General features: G+C 42.4%; 1 protein-coding gene across 1 annotated transcript in view; it reads right to left on the bottom strand.

Moving 5' to 3' along the window:
- Nucleotides 1–24,044, bottom strand: part of ANTXR2 (ANTXR cell adhesion molecule 2) — a 205,886-nt gene that overhangs the window by 100,041 nt on the left and 81,801 nt on the right. Inside the window, exon 11 of the mRNA XM_075606579.1 lies at nucleotides 7,875–7,953. Within this exon, the coding sequence (XP_075462694.1) occupies nucleotides 7,875–7,953 (79 nt within the window). The remainder of the gene's footprint in view (nucleotides 1–7,874; nucleotides 7,954–24,044) is intronic.

Here is a 24,044-nt window from a genome sequence, read left to right as displayed (position 1 = left end):
AGACGCGTGACCGCGCGTCTATGACGCGCGGCACGCCGAGGGGCGGCCACTAGCAAGCCGGGAGATTTCCCGGCTTGCGGTACCGACCACACTCGAATAAAGTGTGTCGGTACTGTATCACAGGTCTGATCATGCTCCAGTGGAGGCAGTACTCAGAGACCTGGTGGCCCTCCTCTATTTCGCTCTTGGTAATTCAACAAGTCCCCATTCCTGAAGTCACAAAGGCGTTAGACAAGGAAATTACAGACTACTTTCACTATAATATAAACAGCGTTCCGGCTCAGTCCTCCATATGGGAGGCCCATAAGGCAGTACCCAGGGGCAAAATAATTGGAAAAGCAGCAAGCAGAAAAATTGAATCAAAAATTAATTTGCTGAATGTAAATTATAAAATTAGAATCAGCAAACACAATTGACCGCCCTAAAAGAACTCTAAAAGAATTAACAACCTGTAGAGGAGAATTCAATACTTTTTTGTCTGAGGCAGCAGAAAAAACCATGACACAAAAGTTCTTCAAGGAGGCTAAAAAGACAGACTTGGATTCGAAACAAATTGGGGAGTCTGACGTCAAACAGCGTTCGCACCCGAGTTCCACTCATAGTACAGCAAGTTGTATGATGGTAAAAAAGCAACACCCCACCGATAGAGATTATACCTTTTTCTCGCACCCCCACTCTTCATATAGCAGAATCGATTACTTCTTTATCTCTAGCAGACTGGTTCCGCAGATCTCCCATACAGGGATCCATGATATTTCATGGTCAGATCATGCGCCTATAGAGCTACGGTGCACCCAGCTAATTCTGGACAGACCTAGAGCAAACTGGAAACTAAATGAAGCCCTATTAAAAAATCCTGTCACCGCCCAATTAGTAGCCAACGAAATAGATCAATTTTTCCAAATGAACCACGGTTCAGTAGACTCTTATCTATCCCTATGGGGGGCTCATAAAGCCACGCTCAGGGGCATACTAATTAGTATAGCGTCTAGACAGAAAAGAGAACGTGAATACAAATTAAATTTACTACAATCTAAATTGAAAACCCTAGAGGACAAACATAAACAATCCAATAACCCCAACCTACTCAAACCAATAAGAGATGCCAAAATAGAACTAAATCTTCTGTTGACATCCCAGGCTGATATATCCCTGAATTGGTCAAAGAGGAAATTTTTCGATAAAGCAAATAAGCCAGATACTATGCTCGCCAACAAGCTGAGACACAGACCCACCTAACTATAGTATACAAGCCATTAAAAGATCCTCAGGTTCTATCTCTGGCAATCCATCTGTAATTGTAGACGAATTCAAGTCATTCTACGAGAAATTATATAATGGGGATAAAATAGTACATAACCAGACTACCGAACGATCTCGTGAGTCATTTCTCTCGAGTTCAAAGCTGCCAAAGCTGACGGAGGAGGAGAGAGGACGACTGAGTTCTGACTTTACCACAGAAGAGCTAGACCTAGTTATAGACAACCTTAAGAATTCGAAGGCTCCGGGGCCTGATGGCTTCTCGGGCCTCTATTATAAGAAATTCAGTAAGATATTGGCCCCATACCTGCTCAAAATGTTCAACGCGGTATTAGCAGGCCAACCCTTTCCCGAAGACATGCTCCAAGCGTCAATCTCTGTAATTCATAAATCTGGCAAAGACCCATTAGATTGTAAAAGTTACCGACCTATCTCGCTTATTAATACGGATATCAAAATCTATGCTAAATTAATTGCCAATAGATTAAGTCAGATCCTACCTAGACTAATACACCCAGATCAAGTCGGCTTCATTAAGGATAGACAAGCGGGAGATAATATCCGACGAATCATTGATCTGTTAGAAATAGCCAAATCGCAAAAAGTAAAAATTATGGTGTTAAGTCTAGATGCAGAAAAGACCTTTGATAGGATCGACTGGGCATACCTAAAAGCTACACTTGGAGCATTTGGTTTCGAGAATAAATTAATATCAGCTATCATGGCGCTATACTCTGGTCCGACAGCTAACCACTCGGACATGTTTAAGATCAAGAGTGGCACGAGACAGGGTTGCCCCCTCTCGCCCTTACTCTTTGCCATGTGCATGGAGCCTTTAGCGGCACATGTGAGAGACAATCCAGATATCTCCGGTCTCAAAATAGATAATCAGATCCACAAAATAGCCCTCTATGCTGACGATGTACTAATGGTCTTGTCAAAGCCACTCACCTCTCTCCCTAACCTCTTCAGCCTATTAGATAAGTTTAACAAAATTTCAGGATTTAAAATAAACCAGTCAAAGTCAGAAGCCTTGAACGTTAACATTCCAAAACCAGAGGAAAAACTAATCTCTTTAAATTTCAACTTTCGCTGGCAGCTTAAGGCGATCAAATACCTAGGGGTATTTATCACAAGTGAATATAAATCTATTTATAAAGCAAATTATCCCAAATTAATTAAAACACTGAAGGAGGATATAAGAAAGTGGGCGAAATTTAATATCTCCTGGATAGGAAAAATATATAGCATAAAAATGAATGTTCTCCCACGCATCTTATACTTATTCCAAACCCTCCCAGTGCCGTTAAATTTAAAGGAAATTAGAGATCTACAATCCACCATCTTTACATTTATATGGAGTGGCAAAAAATCTAGAATTACTAAACAGACCCTATTGAAACACCCAACAGAAGGGGGCTTAGCAGTACCTTGCTTGATTTCATACTATCGAGCGGCCCAATTATGCCAACTCTCCCAATGGCAAATACACCCTGATTTGAAGCGATGGGTAGCATTGGAAAGCAAAGCTTGTTCCCCATTGGAACTAAGCAATCTATTATGGACCCCAAAAATAGCAAGAAAATCCGCTATACAACAGCCGCTATCCTCAATGACCAATTCTTTAGCAATCTGGGATGCTACCAAATTTAGGTGCGGACTTACGTCCAGAAAAACCCTAATGACACCCCTATGGAGGAACCCACACTTTGCTCCGGGTATGCCTAGCGCTAACTTTGAAATCTGGAAACAGCATAATATTATGAGATTACAAGATCTGGTGGTAGATAACAAACTCATATCATTTACACAAATTAGAGAAGAGAAAAATATCCCACATTCAGAATTTTTTAGATACCTCCAGATCAGAGCCTTCTACAATAATTCAACCCCATACCCACCTCTGACAACATTCGAAAAGCTCTGTCTGAAAGAGACCAACACAAGGGGACTCACATCGCAGATGTATAGAGAAGTGATCGGTTCTGGAACTAAAGTCACCCACAAGCTAGGTTACATGCTAAAATGGGAAATGGACTTAGGAGAGACCTTAAATGTTGACGAATGGACCCAAATAGCAACAGCAGCTGCTAAGAGCTCGATTTGCACAACATTAAAGGAGAACGCATATAAGGTCCTAATGAGGTGGTACCTCACCCCGCTTAGACTATCCAAATTTGTAAACGGTAGTTCTCCGCTCTGTCCTAGGCAGTGTGGAGAACCCGCTGATCTGTTACATATGCTGTGGTCCTGCCCCCGGCTGATTCCAATGTGGAAAAAAATCATTAATTGGCTTCAGAGGCTTTTGGGCCTCGATATCCCATTTGATCCCGGTCTCTTCCTTTTGGGAAGAGCAAGACAAGGCTTCTCAAAAGCCACTCTTAAACTAATAGCACATTTTGCTACAGCCGTGCGGTGCGAGATTGCAGCATTATGGAAACAAAATGAAATTCCTGTTATCCCCCAAATCCGGAATAGAATTTGGTACGTATGCCAGATGGAAAAATTGACAAGTCTAGTCAATGACACTGGCGAAAATTTCCTAAAAGTCTGGACGCCTTGGCTGGCCCAGACAGACATCCCTGGGGTGAAGAGTATCATCGTTTTGCTTTAATAGTAGCTAGATGCGTTCTCCGGTAATGGAGTAACTTACCCAGCAGCAACAAATCAAACCAGACATCGGTTCCTGAGGCGTTGATCAGAGCCGCGGCCTCCCAACTTTCCTCTCCCCCTCCCCACCCTTTTCCTCTTCCCCCCCCCCACCTAATTTTACTTTAGGATTATTTATTATTTAAGTTTATGTTGTTACTTATAACTTTGGTTTTGATGATAATGTTTGTGTTCAGCTATCATACATAAGAGATATGAATAATGCAGGTCACAGTACTGGAAATAAGATGTATACATGCTGTATTTTCACAAAAATAAAAATACAAGTTATAAAAAAAAAAAAAAAAGCGGTCAAAAATTAGAACAATAGTCAAGAGCTTGAGAAATAATCACGTCCAGTCTAAACACACTAATTACCCCAGAAGAGATAGCGGAGGTAATTATGGGGGTTATGCACTAAGCAGTGATAAGGGGGTTTTCTGGGTGCTATGCACAAAGCAGTGATAAGTGCTTTTAAGTGAGATAACTGCCTTTATAGCGTGATACTGCCTGTTGTGAGATTCACAATGCAGTGATAACAGTGCAGTATCACGCTATAATGACTTTTTTCCCACTTAAAAGCACTTATCACTGCTTTGTGAATCTCATAGCAGACAGTACCACGCTATAAAGGCATTTATCTCACTTAAAAGACTTATCACTGCTTTGTGAATCTCACAGCAGGCAATATCACGCTATAATGGCTTTTTATCTCACTTAAAAGCACTTATCACTGCTTAGTGCATAACCCCTATGTCTCTAAAGCTAAATAAATCCCAGATGGCTTCTCAAATTTATATTTTAAGAAATTGGCCCATCTCCTCATACCTCATTTACAAAACCTTTTTAACTCCATACTAGACAGAACTGAGTTTTCAAACAATATGCTACAAAGCACATATTTGTCTCATCCCTAAAACAGGGAAATACCCTGCGTGTTGCACAAGCTACAGACTGATCTCGCTAGTTAATGTAGATCTAAAGATTTTGTCAAAGATAATCGCAAATCACCTAAATGATGTGCTACCTATATTGGTCCACCCTGACCAAGTACGATTTGTCCCAGGCAGGCAGGTGGCAGACAATACAAGGAGAATGAAAAACCTAATAGCCCATGCTAAACAAACAAATACCACGTCACTTTTACTCTCCCTTGATCGGCTTGATTCGGAACTACATGAGGGGAACCGTAAAACAATTTGGATTCAGAGCCAAGTTTCTTTGCTCTGTTTCAACTCTATACACATCCCCTCAGCCAGGGTTCTGTGCTCTTGGACAGCCACTGACATCTTCCTGATAAGAGGAGGCACTAGAAAAGGGTGCCCTCTCTTCCTCTGTTGTTTGTCCTTTCCCTTCTACCAATTGCATGCCATATACGTGACAATCCCAACATTAATGGCATCCCAGTAAGAGATAAACATTACAAAATGTCACTCTTTGCTGATGATGCACATACTTTATGACACTACCTAAACCATTTACTTAATTTACGTCATTACCACATTTTTTCATGAGCTCAGGGATTTTGGTAGGTTCAAGGTAAATGGCAACAAGTTAGAGGCCTTGAACATCAATTTGCCCAAAGCGGAAACCAACTAATTTTCTTTAACTTTCACTTTAAATGGTTTGGAGAAGCCTTGAAATATCTGGGGACATTCTTAACACGCGATTACTCCTCTCTATAATTGAGTAAATTCCCCGGGCCTATTCTAAAACCTAAAAGGGGACCTAGTTAGATGGTCTACACACAATATCTCCTGGATTGGGAGAATCAATGCTGTAAGGATGAACCTCCTTCCAAGAATTCTTTATTTATTCCACACACTCCCCATTCCAGTCCTGTTGAGTGCCATACAGGATTTACAATCCCACTTAAAAACTTTTATAAGGAACAGAAAAAAATCCAGGGTTGCTAAGACTATACTCTGTCAATCTAGACTAAACGGGGGGCTAGCACTCCCGTGCCTTTTGTCTTACTACAAGGCAGCGCGATACAGCAAAATTCTAGCCTGGCTTTCTGACATTGCCTCTAAAAGGTGGGTAGAGTTGAAAACAGACCTTATCTCCGCAAGATCTCAGATTAATCTTGTGGTCACCAAAACTTTCCCCCCAAAAAGCACATTGCTTACCTACGCTCTCTCACAACATTTTGTCCTTGAGGGACAAATACAAAAATAAATCTAATTTACCTTTGGTGGATCCGTCATCACCCCGATATTCTCTAACCCAGAGTTTTCCCTGGGCCTGAGTCTGTCCATGTTTGGAGTGTGGAGATTAAAGGGGTTTCATGGGATAAAAGATCTCATGGCTAAATTCAAGGTTAATCTTTTGTCACACTCATGAACTCCCGCGGAATACAAGTGTTCGAGTTGTTTCGATACCTCCAGATAAAGGGCTTTGCCCAGCAATTGGCCCCCCTGCAACCTTAAGTCTTTGAGACATTATGTCTCGATGCCCCAAATCAAAACGGGACAATATCGACCATCTATTCCTCAATTTTTCTCACTTCACCAGAAAATCCTTTTCCCTTTAACACAATGGGAGGCAGAACTAAACCAAGTTTTAGAGCCTGGGATGTAGAGTGAAAATTTTGAGGCGATGCCATGGGTTCTATCTGTACAAGGTTCTATACAGATGGTATTTAACTTCGGAGTGTATGTCAAGGATGTTCCCGGGGACATCCCCCTTGTGCCCTAAAGGCTGCGGCCACCAGACCACGTTCTTCAATATGTGGTGGTCGTGTCCTTATGTAGTAGAGGTATGGAAAAAAGCACATAGACTGGCGCTGAAAGTGCTAGGCTTTCCCTTTCCCCTTGATCCCTGGTGAAGTCTCTTGAATATACCTCTGGAGGACGTGGGTAGACACCAAAACAAACTAATTACGCATATAATGACGGCCACATGGTATGGCCTGTGTTTGGAAACTCTGCAATCCCCATATAACCACCACAATCACTTTAAATTCTCAGGTGGGTTGGATGTGTACTTTATTAATTCAGTATGTTTTAAAGTATTGGGTGGGTATTCAACCAAAATGCATGTAGCATGGCTAGTCCAGACTACTTACAGTAAAGAACCCTTTCCTTTGTTGCTGGTGAAATCTCCTTTCCTCCAACCTAAAGGTATGCCCCAGAGTCCTTTGTACTGCCCTTGGGATAAATAGTTCATTTGAAAGCTCCTTGTACTGTCCCCAAATATATTTGTATATAGTTATCATATCCCCTCTTAGACGCCTCTTGTCTAATGTAAATAAATCTAATTTAACTAGCCCCTCCTCATAAGTTAGATTGTCCATCCCCTTATTCTCTTCTCTGCACTCTCTCTACATGCGACATTAGTGATATCAATTAATGTTTAACAACATGAACCTAGGCCATAATCTTAACGCAACATCCCTTCCCAAAAAAACTTTGGGGGAAAGAACATAGAAAATGTAATAATTGTCAGAAAACATATGGATTTTACTGCAACTTAAACCATTACAATCATGAGGGAAAAAAATGCCATATTTGAAACAAATAGGCAAATATCTCTACGGGGCAAAACATCATGCAAAGACATGTTAAAAGGCAGCTACCGTATATAAACCAGAATGAGGTTTTCAAAAGCTTAGATCACCAACAAAATACATATCTTAGTAAATATTGCAGATCAATGCTCAGTTAGATACCTTTAATCAATGGTTTAAAATATGAGTTAAAAAAAAACAAAATGTGGTCTGATTGTTTGCTAGTAATCAACAAGAAAATGTAACTATTCATATATTGTTACTATGTTATGAACTATGTTAGCAAAAAATGTCATTGGCTCATCAAGCAAACTCCAAGCTGTGTCTTTTATTTTAAAATGGACTCAGATTTGTTAAGAACAGTCAATTGCAGAGATTGTGATTTAGGAGATAACAACAAGTGCTTCAAATAATAACTTAGTTCAAATTTGTAAAACAAAATATGCGGTATTCTTACACAGCTAGTAGCAGTGACAGTCTGTGGGTTAGTGAGGGCAGTCTTTCCTTTGTTCACGCTCACCCAAACGTCCATGGTTCTAAAAGAAAATGAGAATCAACATTAAAAAGTATACAATAATAAATAAAAAGTATCCATTTGCTACCACTGCATTGCTGATCAATTTAGCAAAGCATTTAAAGGAGCGTTCCAAGTTAAACGCCCCCCTTTTTTTTTAGTATGGGTTTGAAGCAGGAGGTCTCTGGAGCTGAACCACGTTACTTTAACAGAGAAGGTAAAGCCATTACTTCATGGAGATTTACATTTTCAGAGTGAGCCCACAGGAAGCCGTGAAGAATGGTGTTGCGGCTTCCTATTTGTCCGCGTGACGCGTAAGATTTGTACCTCGATTTTGTTTCCACTGGAGGGGAGGAGCAGCGGCACTTTTCCTGGTAAGTACCACATGAATTAGGTGTTCCCCAGAGCTGAAATTAACCATTCAGCTCAAATGATCCCTGCTTTCTATACTGCACCGACACACTTTATTCGAGCAAATACCCAGTATGTACCTGGCAGATACCTGGAATGCGCCGCTCCTCACCTCTGACAAGCCCCGCTGCGTTTGCCATCCCAGCCTGGGTTCATGCCTGGCTGACGGGCGGCTGATCTGTTAAATGATAATGATTAGGATTTAATAGGCTGCAATGCTTCGCGTGTCTACCAGATGGCATAAATTCATGAATTGTAATGCAGTATATATATATATACTGTGCAGTATTGCAGCCAGCGGGAATAAAATGCTTCAATCCCTGCCTGGAAAATAACCCAATGCACTCGGGCAGAAAACAGTCACAAACCTCAATACACCCGGGTATACCCGAATTCGTGGGACTAGCCGAGCTCGAATAAAGTGTGTCGCCAGTGTACATGTTAAAGAGGGGGGGGAGTTGGAGGGGAGGGGTAAGAAAAATGTTCTGCAGGCAGAATTGATCGATTAATGTGAATTGAATAAAATAAATACGAACAGAACAAAAAGCAAACAACGCACTGCCAGGAAGTCAGGTGGTGAAAAAACGTTAGTCCCATTTATTTCAGTACATAACTGATAAAAAAACATCACCCCAGGGGGGGTAACAAACAGCCTCCTACGTGTTTCGGATGAGTAGGTCCTTTATCAAGGACTCCTTGATAAAGGACCTACCCATCCGAAAAGCGTAGGAGGCTGTTTGTTACCCCCCTGGGGTGATGTTTTTTATCAGTTAGATACTGAAATAAATGGGACTAATGTTTTTTCACCACCTGACGTCCTGGCAGTGCGCTGTTTGCTTTTTGTTCTGTTCGTATTCTGGCTCCTCATCTCCATGACTGGCACGCCACAGTGGACCCCCAAGGGCTCTAGGAGTGGGTAAGAAGTTTATATTCATATTTTGACCGTTATAGTTGAGTACTCTAATTTGGATCATTCATACAAAAAGGATGCTTTATTACGTATGACCTTATGAGTGACTCACAGGCCATTCTCTATTCACACCCACTCCACATTAGTCTATCTGGGGTCCTTGAAGATTTATTGACTCTTGGATGAAGTTATTCTATGGTGGAGCACCCTTCTCCTCCCTTCTCCCCTTGAATAAAATAAATACAATGGTGTTGTAATTGTTAGGAGGTATCATTTAAAGTATCATCTACCAGTACTGTGGCCTTAAGCTTTGCGGGCCCCCTTGCAAAAAAGTTAAGGGGACGAACCTTCTCCAGCAGCATCGCGTTGCCATGGTGACATGTGACATCACCTTGCCATGCCAATGCATCATCATATGACATTGCGACTTATTTGACGTCGGTTACCATCACAGCGTGACGCTACAGGAGGCGCCTGCTCTGGAAAAGGTAAGATTCCTCTCACAAATAAACACAGACAGACACACACATACTGTACAGAGACACAACTCTCTCTGCCGATCCGGGGGCCGCACGCTTCCTCCTCTCCCTCCTCTCTCCTGTCGGCGCCAGGATCCAACTTCCGCCCGATGAAAGGGGGTAGCAGGAGAGTGGGAGTTGGAGGGGGGCCGTGCTCCCTCCTCAAGCTCCCCATATGGTCAGGTGGAAGTTTTATCCCTGTGCTGACAGGTAGGAGGTAGAGGAGGGAGCGTGGGGCCCCAGAAGGTGCAGGACCCAAGGCGACTGACTTGCACTAAGGACATTCTGAACTCTGCTCTTATGCGTTACAATGATTTCAGCAATGAACAGATTCAACCATATTGTGGGAGCACTGTGGCCCCAAGTGCACAGTATTTAAAACAAATATAAAAATGAACTGAAAATGTGTACAGTACATAATAACAAATCATGACAGAAAATGTTTAATCTGAGTTTTTCACACCTGATCTCATGAAACTATGAGACATGGCAGATTTACAGAAACTGACACACAGAAATTAACTTCAGAAATATAGACGTAATCCTTGTTATATCAAATTAATGTATTGCTCCAAGCAATTCCTCCACTAACTGCTCCTATAACTGAAGTGAAGCAACTTTATATGTTGACACAAAAGGACATATTTAACATAACATTGACTTTGTTAGCATCATAATGATGATTTATGACCCTAATTGTATGTCACCACATTTATTTCAAGTTAGTTCTCTTTTAAAGATGCAGTTTCTCCTGATTGATCAGACTATAATATAAACAACCATCCCATTCCATGCTTTTCCCTTCTTTGAGGCTCACACTGTCCAGATCGTCTCTCCTTTCCCTGTCCACGTGCCTGTCATCTCTCGCACACCTAGCTCTCTACTCATCCCACTTTTGCCTTTCTCTCTCACTTTGAATCCTGGCTCTCTTTCTTTCTCTCCTCAAACTCCCCTGTTCACCTTGGGGACTTCAATTACCACAATTATCGCTCCTCTCTCCCTTGGGCGTCCCGCTTTCTCTCTCTAACCTCTTATTTTGGCCTTAAACAGTAAAGTACAGCCAGAACTCACAAGGATGGCCACTACCTAGACCTTTCACTAAAAACTTTTCTCTCTCTAACTTCTCCATTTCCCCCTCTCCTCTCTCTGACCATCACCTCATCTCATTTTCTCTCTCTTGCTTCTCCCCTTCTCCATCTCCATCTCCCCTCAGTTCTGCAGAAACCTGCGCTCTATTAACCTACTAGCTTTTGATTCCACTTTACGCTCCTCCCTCTCCTCTATCAGCCCTTCGCCAGACCCTGACAACCTGGACAGGAACTACAACTCTGCCTTACCCTCCTCTCTTGATCTACATGCCCTGCTTTCTCTCTCCGTTCCTTGCCTTCTAACCCCAGACCCTGGCTAAATTCCCACAAGTGCATGCTGCATTCCTCCACTCGTTCCTCTGAACGCCTGTTGTGGAAATCTCACACTCTCGCAGACTTCAGACTTCCTTCACAACAAATTTATGCTATCCCGTTTCAACGTTGCCCTCTCTCAGGCTAAACAAACCTACTTTTCTTCACTAATCAATGTGTTCAAGTCTAACCCACGCCAACTTTTGTCTGTCTTTGACTCTCTACTCAAACCACTCTGAGCTGCCTCTTCTTCTTCCTACATCTCACCTCAGGACTTCTGACTATTTTAAGTATAATAGAGACCACGGGTAAGAAGGGGGGAGGGGAAGGGAAAAATGATGAACCCCTGCTCAGCTCAATAATTGGGAAATAAAAAGAATGGTGTGATGATTAGGTGCTGGACTGAGAATTGTGTAAACAACTAGACCATAAGAGAAAGAACTCAGTTTATATAGCACTCAAATTCCTTTTTTAGTGCTATATAAACTGAGTTCTTTCTCTTATGGTCTATTTATTTTAAGGATAAGGTGGAATCCATATGTCAGAACATTGCCTTTGTTTCCTCCTCCTATCCTACACCGCTTCCTAACTCTCCTCCTGACTTCCTTGACTCTTTTTCCGCTGTCTCAGAGGAAGATGTGTCACTGCTGATCTCCTTTTCTCCCTCTACCACTTGCCCTCTTGACCCGATTCCCTTCCATCTCCTAAAACTTCTTGCTCCTACTATAATCCCTACGCTCACACACATTTTTAACTCCTCCCTCTACTCTGATACCTTTCCCTCCTCCTTCAAACATGCAGCAGTCATATCATTACTAAAAAACAGCAAGCTTGGCAATACCTGTCTTTCTAACTATCGATCTGTCTCCCTCCTGCCTTTTGCCTCTAAACTCCTTGAACGTCTTGTATTCTATCACTTGCTCCACTTTCTCAACACCTATTCTCTCCTAGACCCTCTACAATTTAGCCTCCACACTGCTCAATCGACTGAAACAGCCCTTACTAAAATAACTAATGACCTCCATGTTGCCAAAAATAGAGGTCATTACACTCTGCTCATATTACTCGACCTCTCTGCAGATTTGATACTGTGGACCACCCTCTTCTCCTCCACATTCTCCATTCTCTTGTTATTCATAAAAAAGCTCTATCCTGGATCTCCTCTTACCTCTCCCATCGTACTTTCAGTGTCTCTTCTGCTAACACCTCCTCCTCAATTGATCTCTCTGTGGGGGTACCCCAGGGCTCTGTCCTGGGACCTCTTGTCTTTTCTCTTTACACACTTTCTCTAGGTGACCTAATCACATCTCTTGGGTTTAAATATCACCTCTATGCTGACGACACACAAATTTACTTTTGAACCCCTGACCTTACACCTGCTGTACAGACGAAAGTTTCTGAATGTCTCTCTGGAATATCATCCTGGATGTCCCTCCACCGACTTAAACTTAACATGGCAAAAACAGAGCTCCTCATACTTCCTCCCAAACCTGGCCCTATTACCTACTTCCACATTACTGCTGTAAGTACTATCATTCACCCAGTAGCCCAAGCATGCTGCCTAGGAGTCACACTCGATTCCTCTCTCACATTCTCTTCTCATATTCAAAACATTTCTAAAACCTGACGCTTTTTCCTCCGCAATATCACAAAGATACGCCCTTTCCACTGTTGTTCGACTGCTAAAACTCTGACTCAGGCCCTCATTCTCTCCTGTCTTGATTACTGTAACCTCCTGCTGTCCGGACTTCCTGCCTCTCACCTGTCTCCCCTACAATCTATCCTAAACGCTCCTGCCAGAATCACTCTACTCTTTCCTAAATCTGTCTCAGCGTCACCCCTGCGGAAATCATTCTCCTGGCTTCCTATCAAATCTGTCATCTCGCATTCAATTCTCCTCACTATTAAAGCTTTACACTCTTCTGCTCCTCCTTACATCTCAGCCCTACTTTCTCTAATGCACCATCCCGACTCTTGTGTACTGCTCAAGGATGTCTTCTCCCTACCCCATTTGTATCTAAAGCCCACTCCCACCTTAAACCTTTCTCACTGACTGCCCCACACCTCTGTACTGCCCTTCCCCTCAATACCCGACTAGCACCATCTCTATCCATCTTTAAGACCCACCTTAAGACACACTTGCTTTAAGAAGCATATGAGTAGCACCGTGGCTAATACTATACACATGATACAAAAAGCACATGATACAAAAAGCTTGGCCCCCTGCAGACGCACTTACCAGAATGCCGTCCAACTGTCTCTGTACGTTCTTCCTATCTGCAATTAGATTGTAAGCTCTTTGGAACAGGGACTCCTGTTTCAAAATGTTACTTTAATGTCTGAAGCACTTATTTCCATGATCTGTTATTTGTATTATTTGTTATATATATATGATTGTCAAGTGTATTACTACTGTGAAGCGCTATGTACATTAATGGCGCTATATAAAAAAAGACATATAATACAATTATCTTCTTTGTTATTTAGATACTTTTATAGAACTATTAGTAATGAGACCTCTTTAATTACTTTTAATATTTCTACCAAGGACTAGAGAGGAAAAATTATAGAATCTTATCTCATAATTTCACGTCATGTACAGTATGTAGAAAGGAATGTAGTGCTCAGTAATATGTGAGGTTTTTAGAATTACTTGAAATGTACAAACAATCCTGTTTGCACAAGCTTAATTTTATGGAGCTAGTCAAAAAGTTGTAAACTTAGAGAGCACCTTGACACCCTATCACAAATATTTAGCAAAAAGTATGCATTTTGACGCAGTTCACCGACAAATAGCTTTCGTTGAAACATTTCCCCATCACTCCTTTGTCACGCCGTTCCTGTCTTTTCCCCCTGTAGCTCACTGCAGACCGGGGAACTCGGCTGCACGCGCCGCCAGCCTGGCAGGCTTGCGTGCAGCGCAGACAGAGGGGCCGCAGCCTAAGGCTCACTGTCTTGATCTCCAGAGGTGGAATGTTTTGTACTATCCCGTGCTGTGTTGGGTAAGCGCTCATTTGCTCCTTATTTCCCCTGTATGTGCTGCAATGGTAGGGAACACACTATGTTCCTGTTGTGTATTAATTTTAGAGAATTTTTACACTATATACAGTATTTCTGCGTTTTATGCATTAGTTAACATTAGATATAAGCTAGGGATGATTATTTGGGGCTGAGATGTACTGACTCCTCAAAATACTGCTGACGTCTCAAAATATACCAATGATTGAATAAGATAATGAAGGGAAGCGAAGGGTTCACATTTTAGGCCCTCAGGCTATCAATGAAGTGATGTGCCTAGGTACCTCAAAATGGGCCCTGAAATATGAATCAGTAAAATATGTGTTTTGGAGAAATATGAGCAACATCTCTTAGCTAATAAAAGGAGTGTCTTCTGGACAGCATGGATGCTGGAGGACAACAAAACAAATATATCATATTTTATAATGTCCCATAGCCAGTATTACTTAGTATTATCCAGACGTGCTGCAATTACGATTGCTGTGATGCCACCTTTATTTTTTATATTTGCTGTGACCTCACTTCTTTTCAAATTATGCACTTCCTTCCACCAGCCTCATCATGTCTCTAACTCTATTCATATATCTTTATCTCTCCTTCCTTCACCACTTCTCAGTTCACATGAACTCCTTTCTTACCTGTGCCCTCTGACAAGCCACAGCTATACCCCCTTCACTAAAACACACCCCTACAAATCATCCTCACACATTCTCTTTCTATCCATGCTTCTCCTCCTCGCTTCTGGGGATATCTCTCCCAATCCTGGTCCCTGCCTTATTTCTACTTGCTCTCATCCTCGCCTTCCACATGCAACTTCTACTCCTTCTGGTGTAAACCCCTCCAACCTCATACCCATCCCCTGCCACCCTCCCTCCTCTCTCCCTTTCTCCTGTGCCCTTTGGAATGCCCGCTCCCTCTCCAACAAGTTCCTCTCTGTGCATGACTTCTTTCTCTCTCACTCTCTGCTCCTATTTGCTATAACTGAGACCTGGCTCACTCAGTCTGACTCTGCTCTGGAAGCTGCCCTCTCTTATGGTCGCCTTTCCTTCTCCCACACTCCGCGCCCTGATGGCAAGGGTGGAGGCGTGGGGCTCCTGCTCTCCTCTCTCTGCCGCTACCGAACCATTCCTATTCCTCCCTCTCTTGCTTTTCCCTCCTTTGATGCTCACACTGACCAGATCTTCTCTCCTCTCCCTGTCCATGTGGCGGTCATCTATCACCCACCTTCCTCTACTCATCCCCCTTCTGCCTTTCTCTCTCACTTTGAATCCTGGCTCTCTTTCTTTCTCTCCTCAGACTCCCCTGTTCTTCTCCTTGGGGACTTCAACTGCCACATCGGTGACCCCTCTCTCCCTTGGGCTTCCCGCTTTCTCTCTCTAACCTCTTCTTTTGGCCTTCAACAGTGGACTGAAGCCAGCACCCACAAGGATGGACATTACCTAGACTTGGTTTTCACTAAAAACTTCTCTCTCTCCGATTTCTCAATTTCCCCTTTTCCTCTCTCTGACCATCTCCCTCATCTCATTTTCTCTCTCACTTCTCTCCACCTCCATCTCGCCCTCATTTTTGCAGAAACTTGCGCTCTATTTACCTAGCAGCTCTTGATTCCACTTTACGCTCCTCCCTCTCCTCTCTCAATTCTGCTTCAGACCCTGACAATCTGGTCAGGAACTACAACGCTGCCTTATCTTCCTTTCCTAATGTTCATGTCCCGCTTTCTCTCTGCAATCCTCGCCCTTCTAACCCCAGACCCTGGCTAAACTCCCACACACGCATGCTGCGTTCCTCCACTCGTTCCTATGAACGCCTCTGGAGGAAATCTCATACGCTCGCAGACTTCATTCACTACAAATTTATGCTGTCCTGTTTCAACTCTGCCCTCTCTCAGGCTTAACAAACCTACTTTTCATTAATAATCAACACACACAAGTCTAACCCACGCCAACTCTTTTCTGTCTTTGACTCTCTACTCAGACCACCCTCTGCTGCCTCCTCTTCTTCCTCCATCTCACCTCAGGACTTTGCTGACTTTTTTAAGGAAAATGTGGAATCCATACAAAAGAACATCCCATCTGTTGCCTCCTCCCATCCCACACTGCTTCCCAACTCTCCTCCTGCCTTTCTTGACTCTTTTTCCGCTATCTCGGAGGAGGATGTGTCACTGCTGATCTCCTCTTCTCCCTCTACCACTTGCCCTCATGATCCCATTCCCTCCCATCTCCTAAAACCTCTTGCTCCTTCTATAATCCCTATGCTCACACAGATCTTTAACTCTTCCCTCTACTCTGGTACCTTTCCATCCTCCTTCAGGCATGCAACCGTTATACCATTACTCAGAAACAGCAAGCTTGACCTTACCTGTCCTTCTAACTGTCTCCCTCCTTCCTTTTGCCTCCAAACTCCTTGAACGTCTTATATTCTCTCGATTGCTACACTTTCTCAACACCTATTCTCTGCTAGACCCTCTACAATCTGGCTTCCGCACTGCTCACTCTACTGAAACAGCCCTCACTAAAATAACTGACTACCTCCATGCTGCCAAAGACAGAGGTCATTACACTCTGCTCATATTACTCGACCTCTCAGCAGCATTCGATACCGTGGACCACCCTCTTCTCCTTCACATTCTCCATACTCTTGGTATTCGGAATAAAGCTCTATCCTGGATCTCCTCTTACCTCTCCCATCATACTTTCAGTGTCTCTTTTGCTAACACCTCCTCCTCCTCTATTGCTCTCTCTGTGGGGATACCCCAGGGCTCTGTCCTGGGACCCCTTCTCTTTTCTCTTTACACACTCTCTCAAGGTGACCTAATCACGTTTTTGGGTTTAAAAATCACCTCTATGCTGACGACACACAAATTTACCTTTCAACCCCTGACCTTACACCTGCTATACAGACCAAAGTTTCTGAATGCCTCTCTGGAATATCATCCTGGATGGCCATCCGCCGACTGAAACTTAACATGGCAAAAACAGAGCTCCTTATACTTCCTCCCAAACCTGGCCCTACTACCTCCTTCCACATTACTATTGGAAATACGATCATTCACCCAGTAGCCCAAGCACGCTGCCTAGGGGTTACACTTGATTCCTCTCTCTCATTCTCCTCTCATATTCAAAACATTTCTAAAACTTGTCGCTTTTCCCTCCGCAATATCACAAAGATATGCTCTTTCCTCTGTTACTCGACTGCTAAAACTCTGACTCAGGCCCTCATTCTCTCATGTCTCGATTACTGCAACCTCTTGCTGTCTGGCCTTCCTGCCTCTCACCTGTCTCCCCTACAATCTATCCTAAACGCTGCTGCCAGAATTCTTTCCTAAATCTGTCTCCGCATCTCCCCTCCTGAAATCCCTCTCCTGGCTTCCGATCAAATCCCGTATCTCACACTCAATTCTCCTCCTCACTTTTAAAGCTTTAAATTCTTCTGCCCCTTCTTACATCTCAGCCCTAATTTCTCGCTATGCTCCATCCCGACTCTTGCGTTCTTCTCAAGGATGTCTTCTTTCTACCCCCTTTGCATCTACAGCTCTCTCCCGCCTTAAACCTTTCTCACTTTCTGCCCCGCACCTCTGGAATGCCCTTCCCCTCAATACCCGACTAGCAGCCTCTCTATCCACCTTTAAGACCCCCTTAAGACACATCTGCTTAAAGATGCATATGAATAGCACTGGATAATCCTGTACACATGATACATAAAGCTTGGCCCCCTGCTGACGCACTCACCAGAACTCCCTCCTACTGTCTCTGTACGTTCTCCCTACCTACCAATTAGATTGAAAGCTCCTCGGAGCAGGGACTCCTCTTCCTTAATGTTACTTTTATGTCTGAAGCACTTATTCCCATGACCTGATTTATATTATTTGTTATTTATATGATATGTATTACTACTGTAAAGCGCTATGTACATTTATGGCGCTATATAAATAAAGACATATAATACAATACTAAATATTTAATAAGTACATTGTGACAGGGCCTTAACCCCTGTCTAAAGGGCTCCAAAGAGAAAGCCTGTATCTGGTTGATTAGTCTAGCAGGGAGCTGGTTAATTGCAGCTTCAGACAATTAGAAAGTCTCCACCTGGCTCATCAGTCCGGTAGAAAAGCCTCCTGCTTAAACTGCAGGGGATCTCTCTAGCACTAAAGAGGTGGTGCTGTCAGAGAGAGATCCCAAGGAACCAGACCCTCTATTCCAAGATGCATTGGACCCTGGAATTTGTCAGAGAAATCCCCCCACTGAAACACCAACCCAGACCCTGGACTGTGGGAAAGAGATCCCTGATACCAGGTACCTCTGTGGACTTTGGGTTCAGTGGCTGGTAAGAGGGCTGTCCTCCCAGCCCTGTAGATAGTGACTGGGAAGTGGGAGTCAGCCCTTAAAAAGGGATAGGCCTGTTTTGTTTATTTGTATGCTGCCTTAAAGCTGTGTTGCTTTTGAAGCTATGCGCTAAATAAAAGCTAATTTTTATTTCCCCAAATCATGTCTCCCTAGTAATACCTCTGCACTCGTCTCCTACATAATCACGTAAAGTAATAATACAAACTATATCGGGGCTAGCAGTGAAAGATAGAAAAATGAACTAGTTCTTTAACATGAGTCACAGTACCGTTAACTAATAAAGAAAAAGAGATGTGCTGCCAAATAACTAATTTTGTATTAATTATTGACTGAAATAATAAATCAAACTAATCACTATTAGTGGCAATAAATTACATGAGGTGCAGAAGCATTATTAGTCATTTATATGAGGTTTGTATGACATTTATGTTATCACTGAATACAAAACTGGGTCAAAAATTAGTACCAGATTTATAAAAAAAAATAAAAAAAGTTATTGATTTAAATGTGTTGCTAAATTGTGGGCATGCTGTTTGCCCCGGTTCGATTAGATAACAGACTCGCTGGATATCTAATCAAAATTACACAATGTGCTTGCAAATCAAGATGCCAAAAAAGCTGGGGGCCTGAACAAAAGTAACTCTGTTTGGAGAATACATATCAAGTTCTGAAACTTTTATTGTTTCTATTTATACCAACTAATATGGGCAGACAGTCTGTGACTCAAATCTTTATTTATTTTTTCAAATTTTTGCATCACGTAACTCCTACACTCATTCTTCCAATTGCTCCATAAAACAATTCACTAAAATGTTTACAGTCATGAACAGTTAAAAAATGGGACAAAATAAGTTGATACAAAGTGCTATGACATGCATGTTCAAGTGTTCCTGAATGTTGTATAATGGGGATTATTTATCAAAGATAGGTGCAAAAATATTACTTGATTTATGAAAAAAATAATTTGACATTATCTGTGATAAATCTGGTGAGATATACTTGCAGTAATTTTGTGGCCCCAAGACGTTGATACATAGCCCCTATTGTCAGATGCTCCTGCTAGCTCCCTCAAATGAAAGCAAATAATGTTTGTGCAACCTTAAACCTGCTAACTATTTTTAGGGAAAAGACAAAGACATAGACACAGTCCTATATTAACTAAGCAGTGCTATGCAATAAGACACCTTCCAATCCCGGAAGACGCCCTGCAGCCTATTAAAAAGGCCAGAATATGTTATATGGAATAGCACGGCTATGTAAATATGGGTCACAATCGTCAAATCCCATTAAAATATAGAGGAGCTAAACAAATGTGTAATTCCTTTTATGGACACTCCTCAAATCTCCAATAAACTCATGCAGAAAAAATACCAGACTACACTAATGCTATATAAAATGCCTCTCTGATTTTCCTGCTACAGTCAGAAAATGGGAATCATTTAAATATGACCATTAGATTGACATCTGCTGCTCTTTTTTTACTTTGTGTCCAGTAGATGAGTCTACATTGTTAAACTGGATATGGCCTTCTGCCACGTGCCTGAATGAGAATTTCACATCAAGTGAGTTATGGCTGACATTTCAATCCACGGTAACCTATTTGCAAAGTATTCATTTGCTACTTGTTTTACGAGTGCACAATAAAAGATTGTCATTTTATGATCCATTAAAAAAAGATGGAAAAAAAATAGATCTAAAATAAAATTGTAAAAAGACATTTGCTGAAAAGTAATAAATCATTTACCTTTAATTTTCACACACTGAAAATTAAACTGGCAACTGTTCAAAAAGTTATTAAAATTATAATGACTGGAGATATTTTGAAATCAAAGCATTAAAATTGATGAATCACTGCAGTAAGTTAAAATATAGCAAACTTGATTAGTGAGTGGTAGAGTATTTGTGAAGAAAGATGCACCAGAATGTTGGATCTAATGTATGAAACTCAAAAACTGCGTTGAGCTTATAGGGGCAGCCCCTCTTGGGACCAAACTGAACTTATTCCAGTGACATGCTTAGGGAATCTCATCTGGGTAACTGATACCTTTGTTTTTACCCAAATCGGACACCGAAAACTATTTTAATTTTGTCGGTGAAGTTAGACTTTATAGGTGTTTGATTTCCTCTGTTTGCTAACATTTCTGTGATGTCCCTATATATGTTCATCAAGTGCTTGTACAGCCGGAGCCTCCCGTCACCCACTTCCATTAACTTTATTCGTTCTCTGATAAGGATATGGTGGGATAAGGGTAAAGATTTTTTTTCAATTCAGACCCTTAAGAAATTAAACTGGCTGACATTGTGGGATTGCACCCTTTAAGATTAAGTAGTTAGGAAAGTATGCGTGGCATAATAAAAAAGCATATTTGAACTGTGAAACTCTGGTTCAAATCACATTAGCAGCTCTTCAATTTGGGGGTTATTTGTACAGCAAATAAAAAAAACACTTGTGAGCACATTCCCCATGTCTGCCTTTCCCCATTGTCTCTTAGCATACAGTGCTTCCTCTGCAGCTAGGGATTCTGGGAAATGACATGCAAATGAGCACAGTGTTACTTTTTGCTTCTAACCGCAAATGAGCACAGTGTTACTTTTTGCTTCTAACCCATTCTAACATGAAGCCCTTTACATTTATGACTGCCGGGTTATTTGTCAGTCTCCTGGCTACAAAACTGGAGTAATACTGGTGCATAAAACAGCACCAGAGAAATCATACAGAAATCCCTTCTACCACAGTGACTTGAATCTAAGCATCTAGGAAGGAGTGGCTCAGCAAGTAAAGACACTGACTGGCACTAAGTTTGAAACAGGGGAACCTAGTTCAATTCCCAGTGTCAGCTCCTTGTGACCTTGCGCAAGTCACCTTATCTCCCCGTACCTCAGGCACCAAAAACATAGATTGTAAACTCCCCGGTGCAGGGACCTGTGCTTGCAAAAGTTGTTCAGTATCCCTTGCCTTGTTGCAGTCCAGTTCCTCCGTCCTTGTGGTCCTGAGTCTTCCCCTTGCCTGTACCTTTCCTGGAACTGGACCTGTCTTTCCCTGCATCCCAGGCCTCAGATCCCAGGTGTACCTACTCCCTACCTCTGCCCTGCGGGTCCGTATCCTGTGCACCCCTGCCTTAGAGCTAAGGCACCCCGTAGTAAATAGGCCTATTGTTCACTATTGAAACTGCACAACCTCTGGAGGATGTACAGGCATACCCCGGTTTAAGGACACTCACTTTAAGGACACTCACTTTAAGTACACTCGCGAGTAAGTACATATCGCCCAATAGGCAAACTGCATCTCACGCATGCACCTGTCGTCACGTCCTGAACAGCAATACTGGCTCCCTACCTGTACCGAAGCTGTGCGCAAGCGGGGAGACTATAGAGCCTGTTACAAATGCGTTATTTACATCAGTTATGCACGTATGTGACGATTGCAGTACAGTACATGCATCGATAAGTGGGGAAAAGGTAGTGCTTCACTTTAAGTACATTTTCACTTTACATACATGCTTCGGTCCCATTGCGTACGCTAATGCGGGGTATGCCTGTACTTACTTGCCTCAGGCTCACAACAACTTTACTTTGTGCTTAATCTTTAAAACTTCTGACATTAGCAATAAAGCATATTCCACAACAACCCAATGCTTACCACCCACCACATCTATCTTAACTGCCTCCATGTTTACCAAGGAAGTTGGCCATTCTTCATTTGCCCTACACTTTCATAATGATATACAGTACCGGAATCCTCCACAGTCTGTCTCTATGCTATATAACAAGGCATACTTAATATTTATATCTCAGAATCTTTTCCTGCTAAAGTAGTTACATATTTAACATACCACAAAAAGCACACATTGCTAGTGGCACTCACAGAAATCATTTGCTTTTGCAGTTGTCAATTCACTGAGCATATTTCTATCTGCGAACAATATCCATTACAATGTCAGCTTGTCAAAGGAAACATGTAATTTAACTAATTTTAGAAACCAGCCTTCAAATTATAGTAAACATGCAATTTTCAAGATTACATGCAAACAAGGAATGGTGAAAGACCATACAAACCTTACACAAAATTATTTCATTTAATGGCTCCATAAAATGTTTAATTTAGCATATGCAAGCCACACGCAACCAAAGGACCCGTGGATATTTGTGGGTCTTCTAATGGCTGAGGTAAGACATTTTATAATGTAATTCTGTCTTTGCTAGTAGAACATTGTAATTACAGTAGCAGTTACAGAAACAATTTGCTTTGCACAACTCAAAGCAATTTATTTTTTACAGTTCACCGATGCATTAAAAGGTATGTTACTTGGAAAATGGATGGTCCAGCTGCAGAGAAGAGGGCAGTTCAGCTCTTGAGGTTCCATTTCTGAGAGAAGAGCCCTAAAAGTGGTCTGCTTTAAGTGACTTGCTAAAACAGGAGAAGATAGTAAAAGTGGTAGTTCATGGGGAAGGGGAAATGGCCTAACCCAGGGGTGCTCAGCTCCAGTCCTCAAGCCCCCCGAAACAGATCAGGTTTTTAGGATATCCCAGCTTCAGCACAGGTGGCTCAAACTGAGGCTCAGTCAAAAACTGAGCCTTTGACGGAGCCACCTGTGCTGAAGCAGGGACTGATTGCGCCACCTGTTCTGAAGCCGGGATATCCTTCCCCAAGAGAAAAAAAAACCTATTTCAGTGTATGTGCTTGAACTGTGTGTTTTTAGGTTGGGTAAGGTTTTGTGTGTGCTTGAGAGGGCTCTCTCTGTGTGTGTGTGTGTGTGTGTGTGTGTGTGTGTGTGTGTGTGTGTGTGTGTGTGCGCGCATGTATGTATTTTTAATTAAGGTTTGTGTTGTCTGTGCAATGTTATATATCTAAACAAGGGGTGCGCAAATTGAGGGGTGCAAGATTTGCTGCAGGGGTCACGGCGGTTACAGAGTCCCCGCGCGCTTCCCGATTGGCATTTAAATAAAATTCCAGCGGAGCGGTGAAGGCCTCTGTAAATTCACTTACCTGGGCTCAGATGGCTTCTGGCAAAAACGTTGCCATGGCAACGCAGCGTCAAATGCCGCCACAGGGTCACGTGACGCCGCGTTGCCATGGCAACGTGACGTCAGACCGCTGGAGCCAAGGTAAGGAGGGGGGGGAAGAGCCGGCAGGGGGCACAGGGGAAAAAGATTGGCACCCCTGATATAAAGCAGCCAAGTACCTGCAGGAATATAAAGTGTATCAGTAAACTGATTTTGCTTACAGAATACAAGGAAGCATGGTTTTACCGGATAGAAGAGGTATAGGATCATGTCAAGAAAGTATTTAAGATTTGTATTAGCCGGTTGACCAGCTAACCGAAGCAGATTACTAGACATTGCTTTCTCAGATTGCAGTAAGACATTAAACACTATCCATATAGGATACTGGTCGACAGCTTAAGTTGAAAAGGCCGAGTCACCAGTGGTTTTGCAATAGGTGGTCTCCTTCAATGTCTTTTGTTAGTGATATTGAAAAGGACAAGTGTTTACAAGTCCTGCCAAAGGATCTG

The sequence above is a fragment of the Ascaphus truei genome, chromosome 1 (assembly GCF_040206685.1).
Source record: "Ascaphus truei isolate aAscTru1 chromosome 1, aAscTru1.hap1, whole genome shotgun sequence".
NCBI lineage: Eukaryota > Metazoa > Chordata > Amphibia > Anura > Ascaphidae > Ascaphus > Ascaphus truei.
Note: the sequence above shows the minus strand (reverse complement) of the source record. Positions and strands in the feature narration are given on the sequence as shown.